We start from the raw sequence: 20,561 nt of genomic DNA, 5'->3' as shown, positions 1-20,561 counted from the left end.
CGGGAGGGGTCCTACACAATCAATTATAACCCATGTGAAAGGTTCTTCAAATGTGGGAATTGGCAACAAAGGGGCTGGTTTTATTATCGCCCATTGCTTACCTACCGTTTGGTATGTATGACACATACGGCAAAAGTTAACCACACCCTTGTGTTTTCCAGGCCAATAAAAATGTTTTTTACCTTAGCCTGAGCCTTTCGTACCCCGAGGTGACCTCCTACAGGTATGATTTGGAGATGCCGGTGTTGGACTGGGGTGTACACAGTTAAACATCACACAACACCAGGTTATAGTCCAACAGGTTTAATTGGAAGCACACTAGCTTTCGGGGCGTCGCTCCTTCATCAGGTGATAGTAGAGGGCTCGATCATAACACAGAATTTATAGCAAAAATTTACAGTGTGATGTAACTGAAATTATACATTGAAAAGTTGATTGTCTGTTAAGCCTTTCATCTGTTAGAATACAGTGATAGTTTCACTTCTTTCATGTGTAAATCACAAAACCCTTCTTTTTAAAGTTGCATTCTCAGGTTAGCTGTTAACAATGGTGATAGCTAGACAATACGTTGAAGGTGTTAGCCCCCTGTGTTCTCTGTCTCTGACCTGATGTTTAGATTGATTCTAATCTAAAAAGTGAGATAACAGAGTTTTACATAAATTCATGCAGTTTTTGAGCTCAGAGTTCTACATGAATGTATGCAGTTTTTGAGTAAAGTGCAATGTAACTCTGCAAGTACAAATTCACCCCACAAAATATATGTGTGCATGTGGGTCTTTGTCTGTCTGTGTGTGTGTGTCTGGGCTGGGGGTTGTGAGTGTGAGAAAGTGTGTGTGTGTAATGTGACATGAACCCAAGGTCCCGATTGAGGCCGTCCTTATGGGTACCGAACTTAGCTATCAGCCTCTGCTCGTACCTCCTACCTCCTACAGGTAGTTCATGTGCTACCCATAACACCTCCTGTCTGTATGCTACCGGAAACACAATCTGGTGCCCTTCAGCCCATGTCCCCTCTGCACTAACCTGCCCTGGTCTCCATTTCCATCTGAGGATTCTATCTTTCAGATAATAACCCTCCAGAATGTTCTCTGCCTCCTTTATGGAGTACACATCAATTTTTTATCATCTTGCCTTGCTGTTGCAAATCCCTTAGCCTTTCAGGTCTGAACACTTCTGTCTGACCCTCTGCCTGTTCAGGGGTTTTCCTGCACCATTACATCAAACAGGGTGTCTGCAAACTGAACCTCAACTCCTTCATCTTTCTCGTCACTTTTTGCTTCGTACTGTCAAGTACGATCGAGGGATCTGGTTACAACACAGTCTGGGAACATACCAGGATATTTCTGTTTTAACTCCTCAGTTTCTTGGTCTTCCCTAGGCTTCTTCACAACAAGGGGTGTCACTCCCACCTTGGATCCTGCCAAATCATTCCCAATAGCAAACTGGATTCCTGGAACTGACACTCGGTCAATCACTCCCGTTGTAACTTCCTCGGTCTAGAGCTGGCACTCCAACCTGATCTTACACAGGGGAACGCTAAATTTCTGTCCATCTATCCCACAAATTACCACACTCTCGGGTAACAGAACAGGACGAGTGCATATTTGCTCGTCCCTTACTTTCAGTGACTGGTTGGAACCTGTATCTCTCAAAATTCTAACTTCTTGTCCTTCTCCCCCTGTTCTTTCTGAGCAAACTTTACCTACAGAGATGAATCCTTTATAGAGATCAGGTACTAACTCCATACCCAGCCTCTGCCTAGGCGGTGCTCTCTCCTGCAGCTCCTCAGCTCCTCTTGGGGTATCCTTTCCTAATGCTCCTTTTACCACATCTTTTCCCACAGTACCTTTCTTTAAGGACCAGCACAGTGTCTTTATGTGTCCCACCTTCGGGCAGTGAAAACACCTTTTCCCAGTGCCCTTCTGAAACCACCAGGACTGTCATTTTCTGTGTCCCACTCCATTACAGTGAAAACTCCTGAGACCTTTCACCTCCTGTCCACCCTCTTAGGCTTCTTTTTTATCCTGTGGTAAATTCTTACCAGTGCTTTCTACTCTTGGGTTTGGTAGAGTAGGATCTCCCCTTCTCCCCACTTCTATCCCTCACAGGACGAGGGAAATTCTGGCTGGAAGCTTGTCTCCTGCACCAATATTTATTCATCTGCTAATTCTGCTGTCCTTCTCACTTCCTGAACTTTCTGTTCCTCCACAATAATTCTTACCATCTTTGGAAGTGAGTTTTTAAACTCCTCCTGCAGAATAATCTCTCCGAGAGCCTCAAAGGTCCTATCTATTTTCAAAGCAAGCACCTATCGATCAAAATGACTATGTTTATTTCTTTTGAACTCAATATAAGTCTGACTTAGTGCCTTCTTTATGTTTCTGAACCGCTGTCTATACGCTTCTGGTACCAATTCATAAGCACTTAAAATAACCTGTTTAACCTCTTCATAATCTCTTGATTCCTCATCTGACAATGTGGCAAATATCTCACTAGCTCTGCCTACCAGTTTAGTCTGAACTAGCATTACCCATAAATCCTCGGACCACTCCATCTGCCCGGCCAATTTTTCACATGAAATAAAGAAGACTTCAACATCTTTCTCATCAAAATGTGGCAGAGTTTTGACATATTTAGATATATCACTATCTTCTATTTTAATCTCCTTCCTGTTAACTTGACTTTGCTAAGTCATAACTTCTTAATTTCAAATTCTCTCTTCCTTTCACTCTCTTTCCTCTCTCTCTCTCTCTCTCTTTCTCTCTCCCCTTCTTCTCTATTTCTCTCTTTGCTCAGCCAACAACCTCCTCTCTCTCTCTTTCCTCTCTCGCTCTTCTCTCTCTCTTCTGTCTTTCCTTCCCTTTCTCTCTTTCTCTCCCTTTCCTCTCTCTTTGTTTATCTTCTAACTCCATTATCCTCAATTGTAATTTCAATTTTTCTATCTCTACTGCACTTGACTGTTTCTCTAGCACACCTAAGTGTTTGAGTAATTCCCTTACAAATCAGTTTTACGTTTGTCCTTGGTTAATCCCCAAAACTAAATTCTTTGCTAATTCTAAAATAATGGTCTTTTTCTTTCCTTCTAAACTTTCTTGGCAAATTTGAGAATGATCTTCAAATCCCAGAACCGCTTTTGCAATTCTAAGAGCCATTTCTCTCACATTTAATTTAATCAACCACAAGTCACTGAGCTTAAACAAATTGTCTCACCTACGTTTCATTTAAAGATCTGTGTGGAGTTTGCACATTCTCCCCGTGTCTGCGTGGGTTTCCTCCGGGTGCTCCGGTTTCCTGCCACAGTCCAAATATGTGCAAATTAGGTGAACTGGCCATGCTAAATTGCCCGTAGTGTTAGGTGAAAGGGTAAATGTAGGGGAATGGGTCTGGGTGGGTCGCTCTTCGGCGGGTCGGTGTGGACTTGTTGGGCCGAAGGGCCTGTTTCCACACTGAAGGTAATCTAATCTAATCTATAAAGTAATCTAACCTAATCTGTGACACTAACCTGCAAGTGTGTAAACCTGCTGGGATTTTTCGTACACCCAAATCTATTCAAATCTGTTTAAACAAGTTCAAATCACAGACCTGCGCCCCAATTGTTGCAACACAGGTTACACCCTCCTGCATAACTTAAACCCAACAACATAGAAACAATTTACCCCATGCAGTAACCAGTAAAAATATGAGTGATTTGAGAATGGTGTAAAGTAAAAATTAACAACTTTATTTCTTAAAGCATAACAGAGAATAGTCATAGAGATGTACAGCAAGGAAACAGAACCTTCGGTCCAACCCGTCCATGCTGACCAGATATCCCAACCCAACCCAGTCCCACCTGCCAGCACCCGGCCCATATCCCTCCAAACCCTTCCTATTCATATACCCATCCAGATGCCTTTTAAATGCTGTCATTGTACCAGCCTCCACCACTTCCTCTGGCAGCTCATTCCATACACGTACCACCCTCTGGGTGAAAAAGTTGCCCCTTAGGTCTCTTTTATATCTTTCCCCTCTCGTCCGAAACCTATGCCCCTCTAGTTCTGGACTCCCTGACCCCAGGGAAAAAACTTTGTCTATTTATCCTATCCATGTCCCTCATAATTTTGTAAATCTCTATAAGGTCACCCCTCAGCCTCCGACGCTCCAGGGAAAACAGTCCCAGCCTGTTCAACCTCTCCCTGTAGCTCAAACCCTCCAACCCTGGCAACATCCTTGTAAATCTTTTCTGAACCCTTTCAAGTTTCACAACATCTTTCCGATAGGAAGGAGACCAGAATTACACACAATATTCCAACAGTGGCCTCACCAATGTCCTGTACAGCTGCAACATGACCTCCCAACTCCTGTACTCAATACTCTGACCAATAAAGGAAAGCATACCAAACGCTGCCTTCACTATCCTATCTACCTGCGACTCCACTTTCAAGGAGCTATGAATCTGCACTCCAAGGTCTCTTTGTTCAACAACACTCCCGAGGACCTTACCGTTAAGTGTATAAGTCCTGCTAAGATTTGCTTTCCCAAAATGCAGCACCTCGCATTTATCTGAATTAAACTCCATCTGCCACTTCTCAGCCCATTGGCCCATCTGGTCCAGATCCTGTTGTAATCTGAGGTAACCCTCTTCGTTGTCCACTGTATCTCCAATTTTGGCGTCATCTGCAACCTTAATAACTGTACCTCTTATGCTCGCATCCAAATCATTTATGTAAATGACAAAAAGTAGAGGGCCCAGCACCGATCCTTGTGGCACTCCACTGGTCACAGGCCTCTAGTCTGAAAAACAACCCTCCACCACCACCCTCTGTCTTCTACAACTGTCTTTACTCTAACCTATCTTTTACCTTCCCTCCTATCATATTAAATTGATAAAACTCCCAATTAAGATTTACAAAACAACATTTCTTATCTCAAAACCAGGCAGCTGTAGGTTTTTGTCTTCGGATCTTCCCGTGTCTTCTCTTCTCCTTGTTAGGAATTCCTGCATCACAGGTTACTGATCGAAAGGGAGATATTTAAGAGAATTTTTTTAAGCAGCCTGTTACATGCTAGGGCTTGGCAGTTCCCCTCTCAACTGTTCAATTTTGCCCCAGTCTTATACCCCAGGGCATTTGAATGTGACATTGGCTTTTAAGATTTTCAATATACTCAGTTCAAACGTGATTGGACATTGGTATTCTTTTCGGGATATAATTTAAACCGATTGGCCGAATTTGAATTTGTTTTTTTTTGAGTCCAGGCAATGAACTAATTGAGTTGTTCAACCCCAGTATTATATTGTTGCCTTGTTGAGAATGCTTGCTGTTGTATCCAGTAGTCTGCTGCTTTTAACTCTCTTAAAGGTACACCTATATCTTCAAAACACATATTATCACTCTGACAGAGTTTAACTCCCCTGAAACTCCTTTCTACTCCCACACACTGAATACACTCCACTTGCCTGCATGGTAACCTCTGGTCTACAACAACACTCTTTCTCCTGCCCAATGCAAGCCCACTTGTGCCTGAAGAAGGGTCACTGGACCCCAAGCGTTAACTCTGCTTTGCCTCTACAGATGCTGCAGTTTTTCCCAGGTAGACAGGCAGGAAGAACACAGCAAGCCAGGCAGCATCAGGGAACTGGAGAAATTGTTATGATGCAGCGGTGAACCCTTCTGTTAATGAAACCAAACACCCAGAAAAGCTCACCTCACCTCGTAACCTGTTAACATAAGAGAGACAGAAAACTCCCAAATTCCACTATTTAGAGAAGAAAAATCAATTTATTCTTGAACTCTAAAAGTGAACATTAAACAACAACTGTTTACAACTCTAAACCCCCCTTTCTCTTAACTGCTTGTTACCTCCCTCCAACTCCCTAACAATATGCTGTTCCAATAAAACACTTACTAAAATTACAACAACTTAATTTCAAAACCACACAGTAGCTGTCGGCCTCGGTGTCTATCTTCTCCCAGCTGAGATCTCCCTGGGTCATCTTCTTTCTTTTTTCTGTGAAGATGTTTCATATGATAAGGTACCTTGATAGAGTACGCTCCAGATGTAGTTGCTCTGTCAATGGCATTTGCGCTGTTGATGATAGTAACTCTCTCAATTATAGTAACTCTGTCTAACTTTCAAACTGCCTGCCTTATTATCCCCCTAACATCAGATCATCTCATTGGTTCAATGTTGGCAAAACAATAAATTCAAACTAAATTGGGTTTTACTTTCTTGGGGCATAATTTAAACTGGTGGGTTAAATTTGAATTGATGTCAAAATAGCAACCAACTCAGGTCCTCATTTCTCAGCCAAATGTTACATATTTTCAATTTTCCACTACCCTCTGAGACTGCTAGCTAGTCATTTGATAGGTGCTTGTAATCGCGCAGTGCAAAACATCATACACTCTGTCTTAAAGCTACAGTACATAACAGAAGACCATAAGACCATAAAACATAGGAGTGGAATTAAGGCCATTCGGCCCATCGAGTCCACTCCATTATTCAATCATGGCTGATGGGCATTTCAACTCCACTTACCCGCATTCTCCCCGTAGCCTTTAATTCCTTGTGACATCAAGAATTTATCAATCTCGGCCTTGAAGACATTTAGCGTCCCGGCCTCCACTGCACTCCGTGGCAATGAATTCCACAGGCCCACCACTCTCTGGCTGAAGAAATGTCTCCGCATTTCTGTTCTGAATTTACCCCCTCTAATTTTAAGGCTGTGTCCATGGGTCCTAGTCTCCTCACCTAACGGAAACAATTTCCGAGCGTCCACCCTTTCCAAGCCAGGTATTATCTTGTAAGTTTCTATTAGATCTCCCCTTAATCTTCTAAACTCCAATGAATACAATCCCAGGATCCTCAACCGTTCCTCATATGTTAGACCTACCATTCCAGGGATCATCCGTGTGAATCTCCGCTGGACACGTTCCAGTGCCAGTATGTCCTTCCTGAGGTGTGGGGACCAAAACTGGACACAGTACTCCAAATGGGGCCTAACCAGAGCTTTATAAAGTCTCAGTAGCACAACGGTGCTTTTATATTCCAACCCTCTTGAGATAAATGACAACATTGCATTCGCTTTCTTAATCACAGACTCAACCTGCATGTTGACCTTTAGAGAATCTTCGACTAGCATTCCCAGATCCCTTTGTACTTTGGCTTTATGAATTTTCTCACCGTTTAGAAAGTAGTCTGTGCTTTTATTCTTTTTGCCAAAGTGCAAGACCTCGCATTTGCTCACATTGAATTCCATCAGCCATTTCCTGGACCACTCTCCCAAACTGTCTAGATCCTTCTGCAGCCTCCCCACTTCCTCAGTACTACCTGCCTGTCCACCTAACTTTGTATCATCAGCAAACTTCGCTAGAATTTCCCCAGTCCCTTCATCCAGATCATTAATATATAATGCGAACAGCTGTGGCCCCAGCACCGAACCCTGCGGGACACTGCTCGTCACCGGCTGCCATTCTGAAAAAGAACCTTTTATCCCAACTCTCTGCCTTCTGTCAGACAGCCAATCCTCAATCCATCCCAGTCGCTCACCTCGAACACCATGGGCCCTCACCTTGCTCAGCAGCCTCCCATGTGGCACCTTATCAAAGGCCTTTTGGAAGTCTAGATAGACCACATCCACTGGGTTTCCCTGGTCTAACCTACTTGTCACCTCCTCAAAGAATTCCAACAGGTTTGTCAGGCATGACCTCCCTTTACTAAATCCATGTTGACTTGTTCTAATCAGACTCTGCACTTCCAAGAATTTAGAAACCTCATCCTTAATGATGGATTCTAGAATTTTACCAACAACCGAGGTTAGGCTAATTGGCCTATAATTGTCCATCTTTTGTCTTGATCCTTTCTTGAACAAGGGGGTTACAAGTGCGATCTTCCAATCATCCGGGACTTTCCCTGACTCCAGTGACTTTTGAAAGATCTCAACCAATGCCTCCGCTATTTCCTCAGCCAACTCCCTCAGAACTCTAGGATGTAGCCCATCGGGGCCAGGAGATTTATCAATTTTAAGGCCTTTTAGTTTTTCTGGCACTTTCTCTTTTGTAATGGCAACCATACTCAACCCAGCCCCTTGACTCCCTTTAATTGTTGGGATATTACTCATGTCTTCCACTATGATAACTGACGCAAAGTACTTGTTAAGTTCTCCTGCTATTTCCTTATCTCCCATCACTAGGCTTCCAGCATCAGTTTGAAGTGGCCCAATGTCTACTTTTGCCTGTCGTTTCTTTCTTATGTATAATGTCTGTACCTTCAACTTCAAACAAGGTCAACATTTCGAGTGTAACTTCACCACTTCCTGATGCTGCCTGACTTCCTGTGTTCCCCCAGCCTCCTGCCTGTCCCTCCTGACGCTGCCTGCCTTGCTGTGTTCCCCCAGCCTCCTGCCTGTCCCTCCTGATGCTGCCTGCCTTGCTGTGCTCTCCCAGCCTCCTGCCTGTCCCCCCTGATGTTGCCTGCCTTGCTGTGTCCCTCCAGCCTCCTACCTGTCCCTCCTGATGCTGCCTGCCTTGCTGTGTTCTTACAGCCTCCTGCCTGTCCCTCCTGACACTGCCTGCCTTGCTGTGTTCTCCCAGCCTCCTGCCTGTCCCCCCCGACACTGCCTGCCTTGCTGTGTTCTCCCATCCTCCTGCCTGTCCCTCCTGATGCTGCCTGCCTTGCTGTGTTCTCCCAGCCTCCTGCCTGTCCCCCCCGACACTGCCTGCCTTGCTGTGTTCTCCCATCCTCCTGCCTGTCCCTCCTGATGCTGCCTGCCTTGCTGTGTTCTTACAGCCTCCTGCCTGTCCCTCCTGATGCTGCCTGCCTTGCTGTGTTCTCCCATCCTCCTGCCTGTCCCTCCTGATGCTGCCTGCCTTGCTGTGTTCTTCCAGCCTCCTGCCTGTCCCCCCCGACACTGCCTGCCTTGCTGTGTTCTCCCAGCCTCCTGCCTGTCCCCCCCGACGCTGCCTGCCTTGCTGTGTTCTCCCTGCCTCCTGCCTGTCCCTCCTGATGCTGCCTGCCTTGCTGTGTTCTCCCTGCCTCCTGCCTGTCCCTCCTGATGCTGCCTGCCTTGCTGTGTTCTCCCAGCCTCCTGCCTGTCCCTCCTGATGCTGCCTGCCTTGCTGTGTTCTCCCTGCCTCCTGCCTGTCCCTCCTGACGCTGCCTGCCTTGCTGTGTTCTCCCAGCCTCCTGCCTGTCCCTCCTGATGCTGCCTGCCTTGCTGTGTTCGCCCATCCTCCTGCCTGTCCCTCCTGACGCTGCCTGCCTTGCTGTGTTCTCCCAGCCTCCTGCCTGTCCCTCCTGATGCTGCCTGCCTTGCTGTGTTCGCCCATCCTCCTGCCTGTCCCTCCTGACGCTGCCTGCCTTGCTGTGTTCTCCCAGCCTCCTGCCTGTCCCTCCTGATGCTGCCTGCCTTGCTGTGTTCTCCCAGCCTCCTGCCTGTCCCTCCTGATGCTGCCTGCCTTGCTGTGTTCTCCCAGCCTCCTGCCTGTCCCTCCTGATGCTGCCTGCCTTGCTGTGTTCTCCCAGCCTCCTGCCTGTCCCTCCTGATGCTGCCTGCCTTGCTGTGTTCGCCCAGACTCCTGCCAGAACTTAGAATCCTGTAGCACATAAACAATCTAGAAGGTCCAGTAAGTCCAAACTGACTCTCCTAAGAGTATCCCACCCAGATCCATTTCCCTACATTCACACCTGACTAATCCACCCTAACCTGCACATCCCTGGACACTATGGGACAATTTCCCATGGCCAATCCACCCTAACCTGTACATCCCTGGGCACTATGGGACAATTTCCCATGGCCAATCCACCCTGACCCGCACATCCCTGGACACTATGGGACAATTTCCCATGGCCAATCCACCCTAACCTGCACATCCCTGGACACTATGGGACAATTTCCCATGGCCAATCCACCCTAACCCGCACATCCCTGGACACTATGGGATAATTTCCCATGGCCAATCCACCCTAACCTGCACATCCCTGGACACTATGGGACAATTCCCCATGGCCAATCCACCCTATCTGGCACATCCCTGGACACTATGGGACACTTTCCCAAGGCCAATCCACCGTAACCTGCACATCCCTGGACACTATGGGACAATTTCCCAAGGCCAATCCACCCTAACCTGTACATCCCTGGGCACTATGGGACAATTTCCCATGGCCAATCCACCCTAACCTGTACATCCCTGGGCACTATGGGTAATTTCCCATGGCCAATCCACCCTAACCCGCACATCCCTGGACACTATGGGACAATTTCCCATGGCCAATCCACCCTAACCTGAACATCCCTGCACACTATGGGACAATTTCCCATGGCCAATCCACTCTAACCTGCACATCCCTGGACACTATGGGACAATTTCCCATGGCCAATCCACCCTGACCCGCACATCCCTGGACACTATGGGACAATTTCCCATGGCCAATCCACCCTAACCTGCACATCCCTGGACACTATGGGACAATTTCCCATGGCCAATCCACCCTAACCTGTACATCCCTGGGCACTATGGGTAATTTCCCATGGCCAATCCACCCTAACCCGCACATCCCTGGACACTATGGGACAATTTCCCATGGCCAATCCACCCTAACCTGAACATCCCTGCACACTATGGGACAATTTCCAATGGCCAATCCACTCTAACCTGCACATCCCTGGACACTATGGGACAATTTCCCATGGCCAATCCACCCTGACCCGCACATCCCTGGACACTATGGGACAATTTCCCATGGCCAATCCACCCTAACCTGCACATCCCTGGACACTATGGGACAATTTCCCATGGCCAATCCACCCTAACCCGCACATCCCTGGACACTATGGGATAATTTCCCATGGCCAATCCACCCTAACCCGCACATCCCTGGACACTATGGGATAATTTCCCATGGCCAATCCACCCTAACCTGCACATCCCTGGACACTATGGGACAATTCCCCATGGCCAATCCACCCTATCTGGCACATCCCTGGACACTATGGGACACTTTCCCAAGGCCAATCCACCGTAACCTGCACATCCCTGGACACTATGGGACAATTTCCCATGGCCAATCCACCCTAACCTGCACATCCCTGGGCACTATGGGACAATTTCCCATGGCCAATCCATCCTAACCTGCACATCCCTGGAAAATATGGGGACAATTTCCCAAGGCCAATCCATCCTAACCTACACATCCCTGGACACTATGGGACAATTTCCCATGGCCAATTCACCCTAACCTACACATCCCTGGACACTATGGGACAATTTCCCATGACCAATCCATCCTAACCTGCACATCCCTGAACACTATGGGACACTTTTCCATGGCCAATCCACCCTAACCTGCACATCCCTGGACACTATGGGACAATTTCCCATGGCCAATCCACCCTAACCTGCACATCCCTGCGCACTATGGGACAATTTCCCATGGCCAATCCACCCTAACCTGCACATGTTTGGACTGTGGGAGGAAACCGGAGCACCCGGAGGAAACCCACACAGACACGGGGAGAATGTGCAAACAGGCAGACACCCGAGGCTGGGCTTGGACCTGGTTCCCTGGTGCCATGAGGCAGAATTGCTCATCTCTGAGCCATCACGCAAAATTAATACACTTTAATATATAGCTAATTTAGAATCTTAATCCACTTTAAACATATATGGAGAAACTGATGAACAAATATATTACCTTTAACTTCTGTGCCACCCGATGGTGTGTGAGTCGGGCTTTGTTGCCTCCTGGGTAATCAGAGATGGTGAATAAACACTGACCCAGTCTGTGACAACCACATCCTGTGAATTAATTGGAAACTACAGGTGGGAGCTGTGCTGAACTGGGCTGATTTATAAACATCTGTGAGTGAGCCAAGCCACCTTGCTTACTCTTCAGCACTTTGGGGGTAACATCGCCAGCTCTTGGCCAAGAGTCGAAGGTTCAAGTCCCAGCATGCTCCAGTGGTGTGCAGTACCATTTCTGAATCAGGGTGATGAGGAAACACTCACCCACGATTGGATCGGCCTTTAAATGGAATTGTAGCAGGTTCCTGTTGCTGTTTTAATGTGAAGGGTCACTCTTTGTTGGAAGCAGACATTGAACTAATTTACCTGTTTATCTCTGACAGCGGTTCCCACCAACATAGCGACATCGGTCCCAGTAAAGGCTGGACTCTCAGAGGTCCCCGTGGCTCAGTGTATTGCAGCCTTTGGGAACCCAGCGGCAGATATCACCTGGAAATCCAGTCTCCGTGGGAACCACACCACCATCCAGACGGCCAACAGCGACGGGACAGTGAATGTTAGCAGCCTTTACAAGATGAAACCACGTCGTTCAGACAATGGTCAAACAGTGGAGTGTTTAATCACTCACTCAGCTACAGACAGCAGCAATACATACCGCCTACAACTGGAGATCCACTGTAAGTCCCACATGGAAAGACAGACTGTAGGGAAGAGGATGAGCAGGGGGCACCATCAGCTCCTTGATAAGCCAGTCAATTCAATCGTAGAATCCCTACAGTGTGAGAGCTGGCCATTTGGCCCATCAACTGTACTGCAACCCTCCGAAGAGCATCCCAACTGGAGTCATTCCCCTACTTTATCCCGATAACCCTGCATTCCCCATGGATAACCCACATTGCCGAGATATCCCCGGATACTATGGGACAATTTCCCATGGCCAATCCACCCTAATCTGCACATCCCTGGGCACTATGGGACAATTTCCCATGGTCAATCCACCCTAACCTGCACATCCCTGGGCACTATGGGACAATTTCCCATGGCCAATCCATGCTAACCTGCACATCCCTGGGCACTATGGGACAATTTCCCATGGCCAATCCACCCTAACCTGCACATCCCTGGGCACGATGGGACAATTTCCCATGGGCAATCCATCCTAACCTGCACGTCCCTGGGCACTATGGGACAATTTCCCATGGCCAATCCACCCTAACCTGCACATCCCTGAACACTATGGGACAACTTCCCATGGCCAATCCACCCTAACCTGCACATCCCTGAACACTATGGGACAATTTCCCATGGCCAATCCACCCTAACCTGCACATCCCTGGACACTATGGGACAATTTCCCATGGCCAATCCACCCTAACCTGCACATCCCTGAACACTATGGGACAACTTCCCATGGCCAATCCACCCTAACCTGCACATCCCTGAACACTATGGGACAATTTCCCATGGCCAATCCACCCTAACCTGCACATCCCTGGACACTATGGGACAATTTCCCATGGCCAGACCACCCTAACCTGCACATCCCTGGGCACTATGGGACAATTTCCCATGGCCAATCCACCCTCACCTACACATCCCTGGGCACTATGGGACAATTTCCCATGGCCAATCCACCCTAACCTGCACATCCCTGGGCACTATGGGACAATTTCCCATGGCCAATCCACCCTAACCTCCACATCTCTGGGCACTATGGGACAATTTCCCATGGCCAATCCACCCTAACCTGCACATCCCTGGGCACTATGGGACAATTTCCCATGGCCAATCCACCCTAACCTGTATATCCCTGGGCACTATGGGACAATTTCCCATGGCCAATCCACCCTAACCTGCACATCCCTGAGCTCAATGGGACAATTTCCCATGGCCAATCCACCCTAACCTGCACATCCATGGACCCCAGTGAAACATTTAGCATGGCCAATCCATCCTGACCTGTATGTCTTGGGATTGTGAGAGAAAACCCGCACAGACATGGGGAGAATGTGCAAACTCCTCACAGGCAGGAATAGCTGGTGGAATCAAACCTGTGTCCCTGGTGCTGGGAGGCAACAGTGCTAACCACTGAGCCGCTGTGCTGCCTTCATTGCGGTTGATCTAATCTCAAACTCAACCCACCTTCCCACCCATTTCCTTCAACACCGTATTCAGTAAAATATCAAATCCTCCTCAAACCTATCCAGTCGACCACACTCTGAGGGGAGTGAATTTCACAGAATGATGACCTTTTGAGAGCAGTAATTCCACCTCATCTCGGATGTAAATCTCCCTCCCTCTGTCATCCTAAAGCTATGATCCCTCATTCTGGATTGTCCCACCGGGAAATATGGAACAAACTCTTCCTAAATTGGAGAAGAACCGGTTTCTTCCAGGTCCCTGTGTAACAGGCTACTTGTGTTTTTGAATGTGGGTAAAATTGATTTGATTGGATTGAATCCATCTATTTATAAACTCCAGCTGAATATGTTTGAAAATCCAAAACAAAAACCTTATTCTTCTGGATTTTGAGTGTCTGCAGTTCTGGTCTCACTCCGACCGGATGGAGGTTGTGAAACTTGAAAGTGTTCAGAAAAGATTTACAAGGATGTTGCCAGGGTTGGAGGATCTGAGCTACAGGGAGAGGCTGAACAGGCTGGGGCTGTTTTCCCTGGAGCGTCGGAGGCTGAGGGGTGACCTTATAGAGGTTTATAAAATCATCAGGGGCATGGATAGGGTAAATAGGCAAAGTCTTCTCCCTGGGGTCGGGGAGTCCAGAACCAGAGGGGCATAGGTTTAGGGTGAGAGGGGAAAGATATAAAAGGGACCTGAGGGGCAACTTTTTCACCCAGAGGGTGGTACGTGTATGGAATGAGCTGCCAGAGGAAGTGGTGGAGGCTGGTACAATGACAGCATTTAAAAGGCGTCTGGGTGGGGAGATGAGGTTTGGAGGGTTATGGACCAAGTGCTGGCAAATGAGCCTAGATTAGGTTGGGATATCTGGTTGGCATGGGCGGGTTGCACTGAAGGGTCTGTTTCTGTGCTGTACATCCCTATGACTCGATGACTATTCTGAGGGGTATGGGCAGATTGATAAAGCAGCTTAGTTGAAGGGTCAGTAACAAAGTAGGGCATCATTTTAAAGTGAATTTCAAACACACCTTGCTTTGTCTTAAGGAAATGGGGGGCATTTCCATCGTTCTTCCACTTCCAAGCGGTACAGTTCCATGTTTCCGAAGCAGACAAGAAAGTGGATAGAGTGAAACATCCTTTGGTTCCAAAACCGTGCTTCCCCGTTGTGAACACATCGGTCACCCCTCACGGTCTTCGGTTTTAGTTGTTCACAGAATCCCTGCAGTGGGAAAGCAGGCCATTCAGCCCATTGAGTCCCCCTGGCTGCCTCCATCTCCATCCTTCGGGTATACATAGGGTTAATGGGAGTTGTCTTTTCCCTCGGACAGGGGGCACATTTTTAAGGTGAGAGCAGAGAGATTTTTGCAAAAATGTGAAGGGGGGCAATTTTCTTTAAACACAGAGAGTGGTTTGTTTGTGGAATCACCGTGTAGTGGATTGTTTAAGAGACATTTGGATAAGGACCTGAACAGGAAAGGTTTGGAGGGAGATGGGTCAGGAGCAGGCAGGAGGGGGATTAGGTTAGTTTGGGGTTAGGGTCAACATGGACTGGATGGGCCGAAGGGTCTGTTTCCTTGCTTTGGGAATCTACGACTCTGTCAATTGTCACAAAGACACAAGTCTAACTATTTTCTTCCACGGTGACACCATCCAGTTGAATCGTAGCTTTGGCTCCTTCCTAACGAACAGGCTGAGATATACTGAGCCTGTGAGTCTTTCTCTTTGTAGATCCACCAGAGGTGACCATAACAGGTTTTGATCAGACCTGGAGTTTAAACAGCCGCAATGTTGTTGTGACATGTAACGCAGATGCCAATCCTCCAGTGACAACATACACATGGCGAGGGTAAGTTACAGCAGGTGTGATTCATTCAGAAAGTTAGGTGACAGGTTTTCGGTCAAGTATTGGTAATTGTATGTTCATAAACTATTTGTGTTATGGGAACATGGAATATCGGAGTAGGCCACTCTGCCCATCGTGCCTGTCCTGTCCCTTCATTGTGATCATGGTTGATCACCCAACCCAGTTGCTGCTTTCCCATTCGACCCAAAGGTAAATGATCAGAATGAGTCCATTTGGCAGATTGAGGATACTCCACCATTCAATCCTGGCTGACATGTTTCTCAACCCCATTCTCCTGACTTCTCTCCATAACCTTTGACCCCCCCTCTAATCAGAAACCTATCTATTTCTGTCTTAAACACACTCAGTGACGCGTCCCCCACAACCCTCTGCAGCAACGAGTCCCATAGATTCCCCATACTCCTGCTGAAGAAATTCGTCCCCACCTCAGTTCCAAAGGGCTGTCCCTTCGCCCTGAGGCTGTGTCCTCGGGCCCTGGTCTCTCCTACTGGTGGGAACATCTTGTCCGTGTCGACTCTATCCAGACCCTCTCAGTGTTCTGTAAGGGTCAATCAGATCCCCACTCACCCTTCACAACTCCATCAAGGCCCAGAGTCCTCAACCTCTCCTCGGAAGACACACCCTTCATCCCTGGGATTGTTCTAGTAAACCTACTCCAGGTCCCCTCCACAGACAGCGCATCCTTCCTTAGATTAGAATCTCTAAAGAGAAGAAACAGGCCGTTTGGCCCATCAAGCCTGCACTAACTCTCTGAAGGGCATCCCACCCCGAGTCCTATCTATGTCCCTATAACCCCACATTTCCCATGGCCAATCCACCCTAACCTGCACATCCCTGGGTATGATGGGACAATTTCCCATGGCCAATCCACCCTAACCTGCACATCACTGGACACTATGGGACAATTTCCATGGCCAACCCACCCTAAACTGCACATCCCTGGGCACAATGGGACAATTTCCCATGGCCAATCCACCCGAACCTGCACATCCCTGGACACTATGGGACAATTTCCCATGGCCAATCCACCCTAACCTGCACATCCCTGGACACTATGGGACAATTTCCATGGCCAACCCACCCTAACCTGCACATCCCTGGACACTATGGGACAATTTCCCCTGGCCAACCCACCCTAACCTTCACATCCCTGGACACTATGGGACAATTTCCCCTGGCCAACCCACCCTAACCTGCACATCCCTGTACGCTATGGGACAATTTCCATGGCCAACCCACCCTAACCTGAACACCCCTGGGCACTATGGGACAATTTCCCATGGCCAATCCACCCTAACCTGAACATCCCTGGGCACTATGGGACAATTTCCATGGCCAACCCACCCTAACCTGAACATCCCTGGGCACTATGGGACAATTTCCCCTGGCCAATCCACCCTAACCTGCACATCCCTGGGCACTATGGGACAATTTCCCATGGCCAACCCACCCTAACCTGCACATCCCTGGGCACTATGGGACAATTTCCCATGGCCAATCCACCCTAACCTGTACATCCCTGGGCACTATGGGACAATTTCCCATGGTCAATCCACCCTAGCCTGCACATCCCTGGGCACTACGGGACAATTTCCATGGCCAATCCACCCTAACCTGCACATCCCTGGGCACTATGGGACAATTTCCATGGCCAACCCACCCTAACCTGCACACGCCTGTACACTATGGGACAATTTCCATGGCCAATCCACCCTAACCTGAACATCCCTGGGCACTATGGGACAATTTCCCATGGCCAATCCACCCTAACCTGCACATCCCTGGGCACTATGGGACAATTTCCCATGGCCAATCCACCCTAACCTGCACATCCCTGGGCACTATGGGACAATTTCCCATGGTCAATCCACCCTAGCCTGCACATCCCTGGGCACTACGGGACAATTTCCCATGGCCAATCCACCCTAGCCTGCACATCCCTGGACACTATGGGACAATTTCCATGGCCAATCCACCCTAACCTGCACATCCCTGGGCACTATGGGACAATTTCCATGGCCAACCCACCCTAGCCTGCACTCTCTCAGTGGAGCAGGTCAGGGCTGTTTGGCAGTGGCTGATTGAAGGCTCGGTGACATTTGTTTAATGGTATAAATTTGAAAGATTTTTTTTATATAAAAGCGCGGAGTGGACCCAGAAGCTGGTGTAGCCCAAGCTGACCTGGGTAGGTTTTTGTTCCTATAAAAGCGTGCAGGAGAGGAACCCGAGGCACTACAGAGGTAGTGCCTCCCACCCACCCTCTTCCTCTAACCTAATAATAAGACCCGTCGGGTAAGTCGGTAAGTGCTGCATTTTGCTTGTTCTATTGTTGAGACCTAGTTTTTTTTTAAAAGGTTACTTTTAGAGGGATGGCAGTGAAGGCAGTGCAATGTTCCTCTTGCAACATGTTTGAGGTGAGGGATGCCATGGTTGTCCCTGCTGATTACACTGGCAGGAAGTGCACCCATCTCCAGCTCCTCCAGGACCGTGTTAGGGAACTGGAGCTGGAGTTGGATGAACTTCGGATCATTCGGGAGGCAGAGGGGGTCATAGATCGGAGCTTTAGGGAAGTAGTAACTCCAAAGATTGCAGACAGATGGGTGACAGTGAGGGGGACTGGGAGGAAGCAGCCAGTGCAGGGACCCCTTGCGGCCGTTCCCCTCAAGAACAAGTATACCGTTTTGGATACCTGTGGGGGAGGGGGACTTACCAGGGGTAAGCAACGAGGTTCAGGCCTCTGGCACGGAGCCTGTCCCCGTTACTCAGAAGGGAAGGGTGGAGAAGAGCAGAGCAATAGTTATTGGGGACTCGATAGTTCGGGGCACAGATAGGCGGTTTTGTGGGTGCGAGAGAGACTCACGTTTGGTATGTTGCCTCCCAGGAGCAAGGGTATGTGACGTATCTGATTGTGTTTTCCGGGTCCTTAAGGGGGAGTTGGAGCACCCCAAAGTCGTGGTCCACATTGGCACCAACGACATAGGTAGGAAGAGGGGTGAGGATGTTAGGCAGGCTTTCAGGGAGCTAGGTTGGAAGCTCAGAGTTAGAACAAACAGAGTTGTTGTCTCTGGTTTGTTACCCGTGCCACGTGATAGAGAGTCGAGGAATAGGGAGAGAGAGCAGTTAAATGTGTGGCTACAGGGATGGTGCAGGAGGGTGGGATTCCGATATCTGGACAACTGGGGTTCTTTCTGGGGAAGGTGGGACCTCTATAAACAGGATGGTCTACATCTGAACCTGAGGGGCACTAGTATCCTTGGGGGGAAGTTTGCTAGTGCTCTTTGGGGGGGGGTTTAATCTAACTCTGCAGGGGCATGGGAACCTAGACTGTAGCTTTAGGGTGCAGGACCTGGAATGTAGGGAGGTTAGGAACATGGCATCAATCTCAAAGGAGGGTGCCTGTAAATAGGAAAGTGGCTTGAAGTGTGTATACTTCAATGCAAGGAGTATACGAAATAAGGTAGATCAACTTACAGCGTGGGTTGGTACCTGGGATTTCGATTGTTGTGGCTATTATGGAGACATGGGTAGAACAGGGACAGGAATGGCTGTTGCAGGTTCCAGGGTTTAAATGTTTTAGTAGGGTCAGAGGTGGGGGTAAAAGAGGGGGAGGTGGCATTGCTTGTCAAAGATAGTATTACAGCGGTGGAAAGGACGATGGATGAAGACTCATCATCTGAGGTAGTTTGGGCTGAGGTTAGGAATAGGAAAGGTGAGGTCACCCTGTTAGGAGTTTTCTACAGGCCTCCTAATCGTCTGAGAGACGGAGATGAAAGGATTGTGAGGATGATTCAGGAGAAGAGTGAAAGTAATAGGGTGGTTGTTATGGGGGGACTTTAACTTTCCTGATATTGACTGGGAAAGCTATAGCTCGAGTACGTTAGATGGGTCGGTGTTTGTCCAATGTATGCAGGAGTGTTTCCTGACACAATATGTAGAGGCCAACAAGAGGTGAGGCCATACTGGATTTGGTTCCAGGTAATGAACCAGGCCAGGTGATAGAATTAGAGGTAGGTGAGCACTTTGGGGACAGTGACCACAACTCGGTGACTTTTAATCTTGTGATGGAGAGGGATAAGTGTGCGCTGCAGGGCAACAGTTAATACTGGGGGCAGGGAAATTATGATGCAGTGAGGCACAACTTAGTATGCGTGGCTTGAAAAAGTAGGCTTCAAGGGAAGGGCGTAATTGATATGTGGAGCTTGTTCAAGGAGCAACTATTGAGTGTCCTTGATAAGTATGTACCTGTCAGGCAGGGAGGAAAGGGTCGTGTGAGGGAGCCGTGGTTGAATAAGGAATTGGAATCCCTTGTTAAAGGGAAGAGGGCGGCCTATGTAAAGATGAGGCGTGAAGGTTCAATTGGGACGATTGAGAGTTATAAGATAGCCAGGAAGGATCTGAAGAGACAGCTAAGAGCAGCAAGGAGGGAACATGAAAAGTCCTTAGTTGGTAGGATTAGGGAAAACCCAAAGGCTTTCTATAGGTATGTCAGGAATAAAAGAATGACTAGGGTAGGAATAGGTCTAGTCAAGGATAGTAATGGGAAGTTGCGTGTGGAGGCTGAAGAGATTGGGGAGACACTGAATGAATACTTTTCATCAGTATTCACTCAGGAACAGGACATTGTTGCCGATGTGAATACTGAGTCACAATTAATTAGAATGGATGGCTTTGAGGTATGTAAGGAAGAGGTGTTGGAAATTCTGGAAAGGGTGAAAATAGATAAGTCCCCTGGGCCTGATGGCATTTATCCTAGGATTCTCTGGGAAGCAAGGGAGGAGATTGCAGAGCCATTGGCCTTGATTTTTATGTCCTCGTTGTCTACAGGAATAGTGCCAGAA

General features: G+C 48.1%; 1 protein-coding gene across 1 annotated transcript in view; it reads left to right on the top strand.

Moving 5' to 3' along the window:
* LOC140458840 (nectin-1-like) overlaps positions 1–20,561 on the top strand; it is a 60,617-nt gene that overhangs the window by 11,696 nt on the left and 28,360 nt on the right. The window contains exons 3-4 of the mRNA XM_072553521.1: positions 12,110–12,403; positions 15,588–15,705. Coding sequence (XP_072409622.1) covers positions 12,110–12,403; positions 15,588–15,705 — 412 coding nt within the window. The remainder of the gene's footprint in view (positions 1–12,109; positions 12,404–15,587; positions 15,706–20,561) is intronic.

This window comes from Chiloscyllium punctatum, chromosome 34, assembly GCF_047496795.1.
Source record: "Chiloscyllium punctatum isolate Juve2018m chromosome 34, sChiPun1.3, whole genome shotgun sequence".
NCBI classification, from domain to species: Eukaryota; Metazoa; Chordata; class Chondrichthyes; order Orectolobiformes; family Hemiscylliidae; genus Chiloscyllium; species Chiloscyllium punctatum.
This window is presented reverse-complemented; position numbering and strand designations above follow the sequence as displayed.